This window comes from Crinia signifera, chromosome 2 (assembly GCF_055691185.1).
Source record: "Crinia signifera chromosome 2, ASM5569118v1, whole genome shotgun sequence".
NCBI classification, from domain to species: Eukaryota; Metazoa; Chordata; class Amphibia; order Anura; family Myobatrachidae; genus Crinia; species Crinia signifera.
Genome location: NC_139218.1, coordinates 403,027,977 through 403,040,059, shown reverse-complemented (window position 1 = coordinate 403,040,059; position 12,083 = coordinate 403,027,977). Strand labels below are relative to the sequence as shown.

At 53.0% G+C, this 12,083-nt stretch overlaps 1 protein-coding gene across 1 annotated transcript in view; it reads right to left on the bottom strand.

The window, feature by feature from the left end:
- Positions 1–12,083, bottom strand: part of LOC146058344 (dynein heavy chain domain-containing protein 1-like) — a 143,094-nt gene that overhangs the window by 58,313 nt on the left and 72,698 nt on the right. Inside the window, exons 18-20 of the mRNA XM_083170622.1 lie at positions 8,737–11,686; positions 2,064–2,199; positions 1,557–1,707 (exon numbers count right to left, since the gene is read on the bottom strand). Of these exons, the coding sequence (XP_083026748.1) occupies positions 1,557–1,707; positions 2,064–2,199; positions 8,737–11,686 (3,237 nt within the window). The remainder of the gene's footprint in view (positions 1–1,556; positions 1,708–2,063; positions 2,200–8,736; positions 11,687–12,083) is intronic.

Genomic DNA, 12,083 nt, shown 5'->3' with positions numbered 1-12,083 from the left:
AGGTGACAGAGAGAGAGGGGAGAGGAGACAGAGAGAGAGAGAGCTATGAGGAGACAGAGAGAGAGAGGGGAGAGGAGACAGAGAGAGAGCTATGAGGAGACAGAGAGAGAGGGGAGAGGAGACAGAGAGAGCTATGAGGAGACAGAGAGAGAGGGGAGAGGACACAGAGAGAGAGGGGAGAGGAGACAGAGAGAGAGGGGAGAGGACACAGAGAGAGAGGGGAGAGGAGACAGAGAGAGAGGGGAGAGGAGACAGAGAGAGAGCTATGAGGAGACAGAGAGAGAGGGGAGAGGAGACAGAGAGAGAGCTATGAGGAGACAGAGAGAGAGGGGAGAGGACACAGAGAGAGAGGGGAGAGGAGACAGAGAGAGAGCTATGAGGAGACAGACATCGTGCAGCATACAGGAGACTTCCAGACTGAAAGACAGACAGGGGAGCGGTGAGGAGACAGACAGAGAGCGGTGAGGAGACAGAGAGAGAGAGCGATGAGGAGACAGACAGAGAGCGGAGAGGAGACAGAGAGAGAGCTATGAGGAGACAGACAGAGAGCGGTGAGGAGACAGAGAGAGAGCTATGAGGAGACAGACAGAGAGCTATGAGGAGACAGACAGAGAGGGGAGAGGAGACAGAGAGAGAGGGGAGAGGAGACAGAGAGAGAGCTATGAGGAGACAGAGAAAGAGAGGGGGGAGGAGACAGAGAGAGAGCTATGAGGAGACAGAGAGAGAGGGGAGAGGAGACAGAGAGAGAGCTATGAGGAGACAGAGAGAGAGGGGAGAGGACACAGAGAGAGAGGGGAGAGGAGACAGAGAGAGAGGGGAGAGGACACAGAGAGAGAGGGGAGAGGAGACAGAGAGAGAGCTATGAGGAGACAGACATCGTGCAGCATACAGGAGACTTCCAGACTGAAAGACAGACAGGGGAGCGGTGAGGAGACAGACAGAGAGCTATGAGGAGACAGACAGAGAGCGATGAGAGCGTTATCTGGGTTTTTATCGCATTTTTTTCCGCATTTTCCCAGCCAGGTTAGAAAAATGTAGCGATGCCCCATAGAAGCCTATGGGCTTTTAGCGCGACCCACCGCCGCCCCGCACCGACCCCGCCGCCCGCATCAACACACCCTCACCTGTGTCTGGGCAGCACAGAGCTGTGCTGCCCGGACCTGTGACCTCCTCCCTGCACTATGATCCTCTTCCGGGTGCAGGGAGGAGGAGAGCCCGGGTAAGGTAGGGAGCCACGCATAGAGGGCCACAGTGCAGCGGTCGGGATTCCGGCATTGACATTTCGACCGCCGGGATTTTGACTCCATCTGGTGGAGCTCGGTGCCGGCTGACCCGAACCCCCCACACACCAATACACATATTTTTGGAACCAGGACCGGTCCAAGAGCCTGGTGCTGGTTCTGTATAATCACAGATTGTTGCAGTACAGTTGTACATATGTACATTTGTACAAAGTCTGCGGTCGCGGGTGCGATAATCCGCGGCTGCACCTGTACATAATATATCAGTGTGACACAGGATAACACCAGTGACCAGGACACTAATATAACAATCACCTGGAGCAGACCGACCCCCGGACAGGGAGAGAGGGTGGTCCCATCTGGGCTGGGGGTCACATCATATACCGATGTATCCGGAGGAATGTCTACATCTATGGCCAATCGGGACAGAGACTCGCGCAGGAAAACATCAAATTCACAGCGACATCTGTAGGGGAAGAATCATTAGTAATAACATATAATACATAATAGTCAGCATGGTCTGTGCCACTTCCTGTGTACAGACGCTGCACACATACAACAGCCATTCACTGAGCGACTCCCCCAGCCACCAACACAAACCCCTTGTGATCACTAACACGACATCTGTAGGGGAAGAATCATTAGTAATAACATATAATACATAATAGTCAGCATGGTCTGTGCCACTTCCTGTGTACAGACGCTGCACACATACAACAGCCAGTCACTGAGCGACTCCCCCACCCACCAACACAAACCCCTTGTGATCACTAACACGGCATCAGCGTCTCAGCCGGAGCCAGTATTAGGGTGCACCCTTACTTAGGATGAAGGTGTCCACCAAACCCCCAGATGAAGGCGTAGAGGAAGCAGGCCTGTGTTTTCTGCCCATGATTGGATGGAATTTCCTGGTCCTTGTGAGGACGGCCGACTGTCTCCATCAGGCGCGACTCCTCTCCTGCAGAGAGAACCAGAAGATGTATCTCGCAGGGAAATTACACATTAGGGTGAATTTAATCAAGGCCAGATGTACTAAGCTTCAAAAGTGATCAAGTGGAGAGTGATAAACTACCAGCCAATCAGCTCCTACCATGTTACAGACTATGGGACAGATTCTCTAATCTTCAAAAGTGATAAAATGGAGAGTGATAAACAGCCAACCAATCAGTTCCTGCCTGACATTTTTCAAACACAGTCTGTGACATGGCAGGTAGGAGCTGATTGGCTGGCTGTTTATCACTCTCCATTTTATCACTTTTGAAGATTAGAGAATCTGGCCCTATGTTTGAAAAATGGCAGTTGGGAGCTGATTGGTTGGTTGTTTATCACTCACCATTTTATCACTTTCGAAGCTTAGTGCATCTGGCCCTAAAACAGTTGATGTTAAGTTGACATTGTTATGGGTCCTACACACACAGCAACACTGCTCAGCACACAGCGATGTACAGCAATGTGCAGAGCCGGATTAAGCCTTTGGGGGGCCCCCTCCTACACGTCATTACTGTCCGCAAACTGCGCGGGAGAATATTACACTGTCAAAACACAGAGTGAAAGCAGTATAACCGTGGTCAATGGTCAACTGCGGTGGGGGGGGGGGGATTCATATAAACATTTTATATATATCTATCTATCTCCTTCTATTTATGCTCAATTCTTCCCCTTCTGTGTCACCCATGTCTGTTTGCCCCTCCCCTTCTGTGTCACCCCTGTCTGTCTAACCCTCCCCTTTAGAATGTAAGCTCTCACGAGCAGGGCCCTCTCTCCTCATGTGCCTTTCTTAGAATATATAAACTTCTGCCACGCTGATTGTTTCAGTGTCCTGTCCCCCGATGCAACTATCCGTATTCATAATTAACTTTTCCTAAATTGTCTTGTACTGTAATTTGTTATCTGTTTTTGTTAGGTGCTGCGGAACCTTTGTGGCGCCATATAAATGAACGAATATGTATATATATATATACATATACACGCACACCACATGAAAAGCCTGTGTTTGTCCCTCTGTACCTTACTCTGTAGGAGCCCTGACAGGCTCAGCGCTGCCTCTAATTAAAAACCCTCCCATGACAAGGCAGCTGCTGCTGCTATCCTTCATGGCCTGAGAAGCATATGATGAACTCTACCAAGCTCAGCAGAAGCCTCTCAGCCTCTGACCTCTTGTGCAAAGTCTCATGTGTCTACTCCCAGTAATGCACTGCACACTTGGGCAGTCAGGGTGCCTTGGCTCCCGATGCTCAGCACCATTAATCATTGTCACATTGGCAGATAGGTGAGGCTGCAGCACTACCCCACTCCCATGCACAAAATATAGAGCTAAAAACATAAATAAATAATAATAATTATAATAAAAAAATACATGCCAACCACATGGGCCCCTAGATAGAGGGGGGCCCAGGGACACTGCCCCCCTGTGCCCCCACTATAATCCAGCCCTGGCAATGTGCCAGCGATGTGTGCTGAGCGATCTGTTGGGGACAGTGTTCTCACCCCGGCGACTAGCCAGATTTATCCAGCATGACGGATATTATACGCCTGGCCATAGTGACATGCGGGGTCGGGCATCACCGCCGTGATGCCCCTATACACGGAGTGATGCCCCTATACATGGAGTGATGCCCCTGTACACGAAGGGATGCCCCTATACCCGGAGGGATGCCCCTATACACGGAGCGACGCCCCTATACACGGAGCGAAGCCCCTATACACGGAGTGACTCCCCTATACACGGAGTGATTCCCCTATACACGGAGTGACTCCCCTATACACGGAGTGATTCCCCTATACACGGAGTGACTCCCCTATACCCGGAGTGACGCCCCTATACACGGAGTGACTCCCCTATACCCGGAGTGACGCCCCTATACACTAAGTGACGCCCCTATACACTGAGTGATGCCCCTATACACGGAGTGACGCCCCTATACACTGAGTGATTCCCCTATACACGGAGTGACGCCCCTATACACGGAGTGACCCCCCTATACACGGAGTGATGCCCCTATACACGGAGTGACGCCCCTATACACGGAGTGACGCCCCTATACACGGAGTGACTCCCCAATACACGGAGTGATGCCCCTATACACGGAGTGATTCCCCTATACACGGAGTGACTCCCCTATACACTGAGTGATGCCCCTATACACGGAGTGTTGCCCCTATACACTGAGTGATGCCCCTATACACGGAGTGACTCCCCTATACACGGAGTGACGCCCCTATACACTAAGTGACGCCCCTATACACTGAGTGACGCCCCTATACACGGAGTGACGCCCCAATACACGGAGTGACGCCCCAATACACGGAGTGATGCCCCTATACATGGAGTGATGCCCCTGTACACGAAGGGATGCCCCTATACCCGGAGTGACGCCCCTATACACAGAGCGACGCCCCTATACACAGAGCGACGCCCCTATACACGGAGCGACGCCCCTATACACGGAGCGACGCCCCTATACACGGAGCGATGCCCCTATACACGGAGCGATGCCCCTATACCCGGAGTGATGCCCCTATACACGGAGTGACGCCCCTATACACGGAGTGACGCCCCTATACACGGAGTGATGCCCCTATACACGGAGTGACGCCCCTACACACGGAGTGACTCCCCTATACACGGAGTGATGCCCCTATACCCGGAGTGACGCCCCTATACACGGAGTGATGCCCCTATACACGGAGTGATGCCCCTATACACGGAGTGATGCCCCTATACATGGAGTGATGCCCCTATACACGGAGTGACGCCCCTATACACTGAGTGATTCCCCTATACACGGAGTGACGCCCCTATACACGGAGTGACTCCCCTATACCCGGAGTGACGCCCCTATACACGGAGTGACTCCCCTATACCCGGAGTGACGCCCCTATACACTGAGTGATGCCCCTATACACGGTGTGATGCCCCTATACACGGAGTGTAGCCCCTATACACGGAGTGATGCCCCTATACACGGAGTGACGCCCCTATACACGGAGTGATGCCCCTATACACTGAGTGATTCCCCTATACACGGAGTGATGCCCCTATACACGGAGTGACGCCCCTATACACGGAGTGACGCCCCTATACACGGAGTGACGCCCCTATACACGGAGTGATGCCCCTATACACGGAGTGACGCCCCTATACACGGAGTGACGCCCCTATACACGGAGTGACGCCCCTATACACGGAGCGACGCCCCTATACACGGAGTGACGCCCCTATACACAGTGTGATGCCCCTATACACGGAGCGACGCCCCTATACACGGAGCGATGCCCCTATACACGGTGTGATGCCCCTATACACGGAGTGATGCCCCTATACACGGAGCGACGCCCCTATACACGGAGCGATGCCCCTATACACGGTGTGATGCCCCTATACACGGAGTGATGCCCCTATACACGGAGCGATGCCCCTATACACGGAGCGATGCCCCTATACACTGAGCGATGCCCCTATACACGGTGTGATGCCCCTATACACGGAGTGATGCCCCTATACACGGAGTGATGCCCCTATACACGGAGCGATGCCCCTATACACGGAGTGATGCCCCTATACCCGGAGTGACGCCCCTATACACGGAGTGACGCCCCTATACACGGAGTGACGCCCCTATACACGGAGTGATGCCCCTATACACTGAGTGATTCCCCTATACACGGAGTGACGCCCCTATACACGGAGTGACTCCCCTATACCCGGAGTGACGCCCCTATACACGGAGTGACTCCCCTATACCCGGAGTGACGCCCCTATACACTGAGTGATGCCCCTATACACGGTGTGATGCCCCTATACACGGAGTGTAGCCCCTATACACGGAGTGATGCCCCTATACACGGAGTGACGCCCCTATACACGGAGTGATGCCCCTATACACTGAGTGATTCCCCTATACACGGAGTGACGCCCCTATACACGGAGTGACGCCTATATACACGGAGTGATGCCCCTATACACTGAGTGATGCCCCTATACACGGAGTGACGCCTATATACACGGAGTGATGCCCCTATACACTGAGTGATGCCCCTATACACGGAGTGATGCCCCTATACCCGGAGCGACGCCCCTATACACAGTGTGATGCCCCTATACACGGAGTGTAGCCCCTATACACTGAGTGATGCCCCTATACACGGAGCGACTCCCCTATACACGGAGCGATGCCCCTATACACGGTGTGATGCCCCTATACACGGAGTGATGCCCCTATACACGGAGTGATGCCCCTATACACGGAGCGATGCCCCTATACACTGAGCGATGCCCCTATACACGGTGTGATGCCCCTATACACGGAGTGATGCCCCTATACACGGAGTGATGCCCCTATACACGGAGTGATGCCCCTATACACGGAGTGACGCCCCTATACACGGAGTGATGCCCCTATACACGGAGAGACGCCCCTATACACGGAGTGACGCCCATATACACGGAGTGATGCCCCTATACACGGAGTGATGCCCCTATACACGGAGTGATGCCCCTATACACGGAGTGACGCCCCTATACACGGAGTGACGCCCCTATACACGGAGCGATGCCCCTATACACGGTGTGATGCCCCTATACACGGAGTGACGCCCCTATACACGGAGTGACGCCCCTATACACGGAGTGATGCCCCTATACACGGAGAGACGCCCCTATACACGGAGTGACGCCCATATACACGGAGTGATGCCCCTATACACGGAGTGATGCCCCTATACACGGAGTGATGCCCCTATACACGGAGTGACGCCTACTGACTACTTAGCAGCACAACACAACAGTAATGTCAGGGTTGAGCCATCTAGTGGTCGCAAGCACACAGAACACTTGAATTCCCCCCACAGATGTGAGGAGCATTGTCGGGGGAGATGTGCTGCTGAGCAATCTGTCAGGGCCAATGTTCTCCGTAAGAACACGGACACTGGCGATTATAGATTTATTCAGCGTGCTGGATATTAACCTCTTAAGTGGTGGGTTTTGCTGGGGCAGGACAAACCTACCAGGGCAGGTTTGTCCTGCCCCATCAAAACCCACCACAGATCGTAGGAGCCCCCCCCCCAGCCCCACCTAACCTTCGCTCCGGCGTACAAGCTCCCCTGTTGCCGCTGCCCCAGCCACCAGTAACACAGCAGCGACCTCAGACGGCAGGCTCGGGGATGTTCGTGGCGGCTCAGGAGGACCCGGGCGCCTGAACTCCTGAGCGCTCCCCCGAACATCCCCGAGCCTGCCTCCTATGTTACTGCTGTAAACTGCATGGCGGCTGGGGAAGCGGGGGTCAGCAGAGCTCCGGCGGTCGCACGCAAAGGTGATGGGGAGTGATGGGGGGGGGGCTCTAGAGGTGGTGCGCCAGTGGTGCACACCTGGACACCACTGGCACGCACCTATTACACATTAGCGGTATGGACAGCCCTTTGTGGCAGCGCAGCTGAGCCCGGAAAATTTCCGGGCATACCACCCAAGGGATAAATCACTGGCCGATAGCGACACGCGAGGTCACGCATCGCTATCGCTGTGGCCCTTACACATGTAGCGATGAAGGGGCATTTTCGAAGCGACTTAGTGAGATTACTTAGAAAATGCCCCTAATTCCCTACATATGTATTATACGGGATTAGAATAAAAGGGGCAGATTGTGGAGTAAATTGATCAACAGACCAAGATTATTTAATGATTGTATCGTGCTGTGGGCGGCTGACATCACAGGACGTCTTCGTCCTCGCGCTCGGAAATAAGAGGCAGTTGATCCCGACTTTTACTTGCGAAGGCTACCATGGAATTATTTATCCTACTACTAGCTGCACGTGAGCACGTTACCGAGGGGATACAGCGGGGGGGGGGGGGGGGGCATTCGTCCTGGCAGTGGCGTTGAGCGAATGAGCGCTGATTAGCGAGCGGTATTGAATCCGGCCCAACATAAATAATGTTTCCCCCATTATACTGTATATACATTTTCATTGCCACTGTTATTAATCATTTAATATTTCCAACCCAATACAATTATTTAATAATATTGGTCAGTTAGGGTAATGATTTCCTCCCCTAATACATTCATTATATATATAAGATAATAAGAGCATAATCCCTGCCCACATGATAAATGTACTGCGCCTCGGTCAGCAACTGTGTACCCGCCAGCATTCCGGCGGTCAGCGCCTGTGTACTAACCAGCGATTGGCAGCTGCTGCCCATTCAGACTCAAACCGCCCTTCGGTGACGTCAGTAAACTGCAGCTAGTGTCGTCTACAGCAGTGGTTCTCAACCTGGGCCCTCAAGGACCCCTACAGTGCACTTTTCCCAGGTGAACAGCTGCACTCATTAGTCACTGACACATTTTAAAAGCTCACAGGTGGAGCTAATTATTTCACCTGTGATTGTGTGTGGAGACCTGGAAACCGTGCACTGTTGGGGGTCCTTGAGAACTGAGGTTGAGAACCCCTGGTCTACAGCGATGCCCCCCCTTGTCTCATTCTCACTGTAAGAGCGACTCACCCTCAGCCTCCTGTGCGGTAACTTGTGACTCGCCATTGACCTTCATGTCCTCTTCCTGTGAGTGAAGCTTCTGTACATCCCCGGGAGTCCTGTCCCGCAGCAGGTGCTCATCCATAAGGGATTGTAGGATGGCGCAGAAGGTGGACACCTCATGTACCCCCCGCGCTGTAGGTGCACTGTGAGGATGCAGTGCGAGGATGCAGTGCTGGTCCAGGTAGCAGAGGGTGTCAGGTATAAGGTGTTCTCCCAACCTCTGCAGCTGCTGCTCCATGCTCCGCGTGATCCTGTATCTGACATACAAGTTGGACATGAATGCTCCCAGCACTGCCCTCCATGTCTCCTGCCCAGCGCAATGCACAATGCCGCACATGGTGGACAGAGCAGGGCTAATAGAGGATGCATCTGGCATTTCAAATATCAGCTTAGTACTGTCCGTAAGGAGAAGCCGCTGACCATTGGTCAACGTCAAAACAGGATGGGATGCAAAGAGGCAAGCCACGGGTTCCATCCATCTGCTGGCCGCAGAACCATCCAGCACCAACCACTTTGGGGCTGCGGATTCTGCATGTGATGCTCTCTGGAGAAGACCTGAGAATACGCCACCTTTCCCATCTGATCCCCCTCCCAGGAACTCTGTGGGGCTGAGCGTGTTGGGTAAAATGTGCACAATGTGGACAGGTTGCTTCGTAGGACTGCAGCCACCACTCACAGCTCCCCCGAACCCTGGAAGATCCACATTACTCACAGGATGGTTCAGGGCCTGGTGCACCACTCTCCAGCATGTGGATTTCCCACTGCCGGCTGGACCGGTCACTAGGATGCCTTGTCTTTGCTCGATGGCATGGTGAAGCTGCAGAACATTTCTCTCCAGCTCTGCGTGGTCTTTAAGACCTGACTCCCGCAGATGTAGCTTAATGGCTTTCCATAAGGCAGCGTCAGGTTCATCCCATGGTGGTGGTGATGTGTAGACCGGGAACAAACCTCTCAGGATATCCCTCAGGTGAGAGGACACTGAAAGGCTGAACCCGAGGAAGGATGTGGTGAGAGCTGATACAATGTTCTTCTCTTCCTGTAGGCCTCTGCCAACAGCGTCTGAGGAATTCTCTAGAACATCTACAAGGGGCTGTTCCACCTCACTGGGAATTGTCCCCAAACACTTTTCATTAAATGAGCTCTTGCTGGGTTTCGTCAAGACCGTTGCCCTCCGCAGCACAGATTTTAGTAGTGATGGGGCGATGGCTGCAGTGATGGCTCCTGACTCCTGGGCCATCTCGAAAAAGCAAGAAATCTTCTTGGCCAACTGAAAATGTTGCTGGAAACCTGCGGAAAGCAGAGTGAGTTCTGCAATGGAGCGGAGGTCAGGAGGGCAGAGTGAGACCGGTCTCAGGAGAAGGCGAAGGCTCCATGGGACTGGGCAGGAGGACTGCATGTCAGGAAGGGTGATAAAGCAGCCGTAACTTCCCTTCACTGGAACGGTCCTTCCCTCTAACTGGATATTCCCCAGCAGCTGATCTGCAGCCCCAGAGGCTGACCCTACACACTGGCTGGCCGCACTTCCCTTCAGTAATGCCCGACAGGAAGACTGGATCTCTATGAGAAGCTGCCACAGTGATGCCAGGACGATCGTTGCTAATCTCTGTGTGTTGTCTAGCAGAAGCCATGCCCCTCCACGCAGAGCTCCATGCAGGTGTAGCATCAGTCGGCTGAGACTAACTCCAGCCCAGCACTTCAGCACGACAACCTGGCGGCCAAGGGCATCACCAAGCGCCATCACTGTCTGAGTCCTAAAACCCTCATCCTGGCCAATCACTGTCCCATACTGGAAATGTTCCAGTGCCAGCAACAGGCCTAGGGTAGTTCTGTCAGAAAAAGCGGTGTCATTGATGCTCATGTCTAGTCCAACATATTCGTACTCATACGGTAAGTGGTATCCCAACACGTCTACGTAGCAGAGCAATGGTACAGCGTGCCCATCTGTGCCAGGCATTCCCTCGGCCTCGCCCGCATCTGCACACGTTCTTCTCACTACATGATGACAGCTGGGTTGTGGGTGTACTCTGTACTTCATCAGTTTGGTCCACGTGAAGGATTCGAGACTCTGTATTTCCATTTCCATTAGGCTCAATGTCCGATCCCTTTGTAGAACGGCCAGATGGATCCATGCAGACACAAAGACCAGCTCCCGGTGATGCTCCTGGTCTAGTTCCCTCAGTCTCGCTACCAGGAGCTGGATCTTGAGATTGAGCTTCTCTGTGTAGGACACTTTGTAATCAGTGAGGAGAACGTTCTCCATGTCCTCACACCACAACACTTCCTCAGCGACGGCCAAGCATTGCCATGGAAAGTCTGTTCCTTTCTGCACCCACTGCTTGGTGTTCTTGCCATGGGGGAGCTTTGATAGTTCAGCTCTACCCTCAGACAGACAGTGTTCCAGCTGGTATTCCAGGCAGTCCCCAAGTCGCTGCTCTATCTCCATCAGCCATGAGATCGTCTTTGGATCCCACAGAATGGGAGACCGTAATGTCAGCGTTTCCTCATGATTCCCCATAACCCCGGTGGTTACTGCCTGGCTGCTAAAGAGAGGGAATCTCGATGTATTTGTAGACGGAGCTTGGAAAAGGACATTTGTAAGCCTGGGAAAGCACAAGCGGGCACACGGTGAGCGTTCCTGAGGCTCTGGGGAGGCTGCAATGATGCGGAGCAGGTCTTGGTCACCCAGAAAGAAGAGGCGAGGAAAGGCGCAGCGGGACGAGTACAGCACATCGCCCATAGTTGATATGATATTTTCCATGGCACTTATGCCCGCCTGAAGAGAAGCGCACAAAGCATCACCATACAAATGCCACCCGCGCTTCTTGTTGGGCTTCAGCATGGACAGAACGAGAGGATCCTGTAGGGTCACATCCAGAAATGAGCGGTAGTTCAAGTCAATGGGATGGAACTGTGTGAGCTGTGGGATGAGACACAGAATACAGCGGTGTTAGATCTGGCAGATTATAGAGGGAACTGATAATCACCGTTCACATTCATTTCTGAGCGCAAAGCAGCTATGACTCCGCCCCCTGTGTATGAGCTTCCCCAGTGGTTGGTGGAAGACGCGCGCTAACTGCAGCTTCTCTATACAGGGAGATGCTATAACCACAATGCTGACCACAGTCAGTCACACACACACACACACACAGAGCTGACCGGAGTCTGTGAGTGTCCAGGGCGTCTAACACCCCACAGAGAACGGTGGTGCCCTAATCATATATATATATATATATATATATATATATATATATATATATATATATATATACACACACACACACACACACACACACACACAATGCTGGTACTCAACA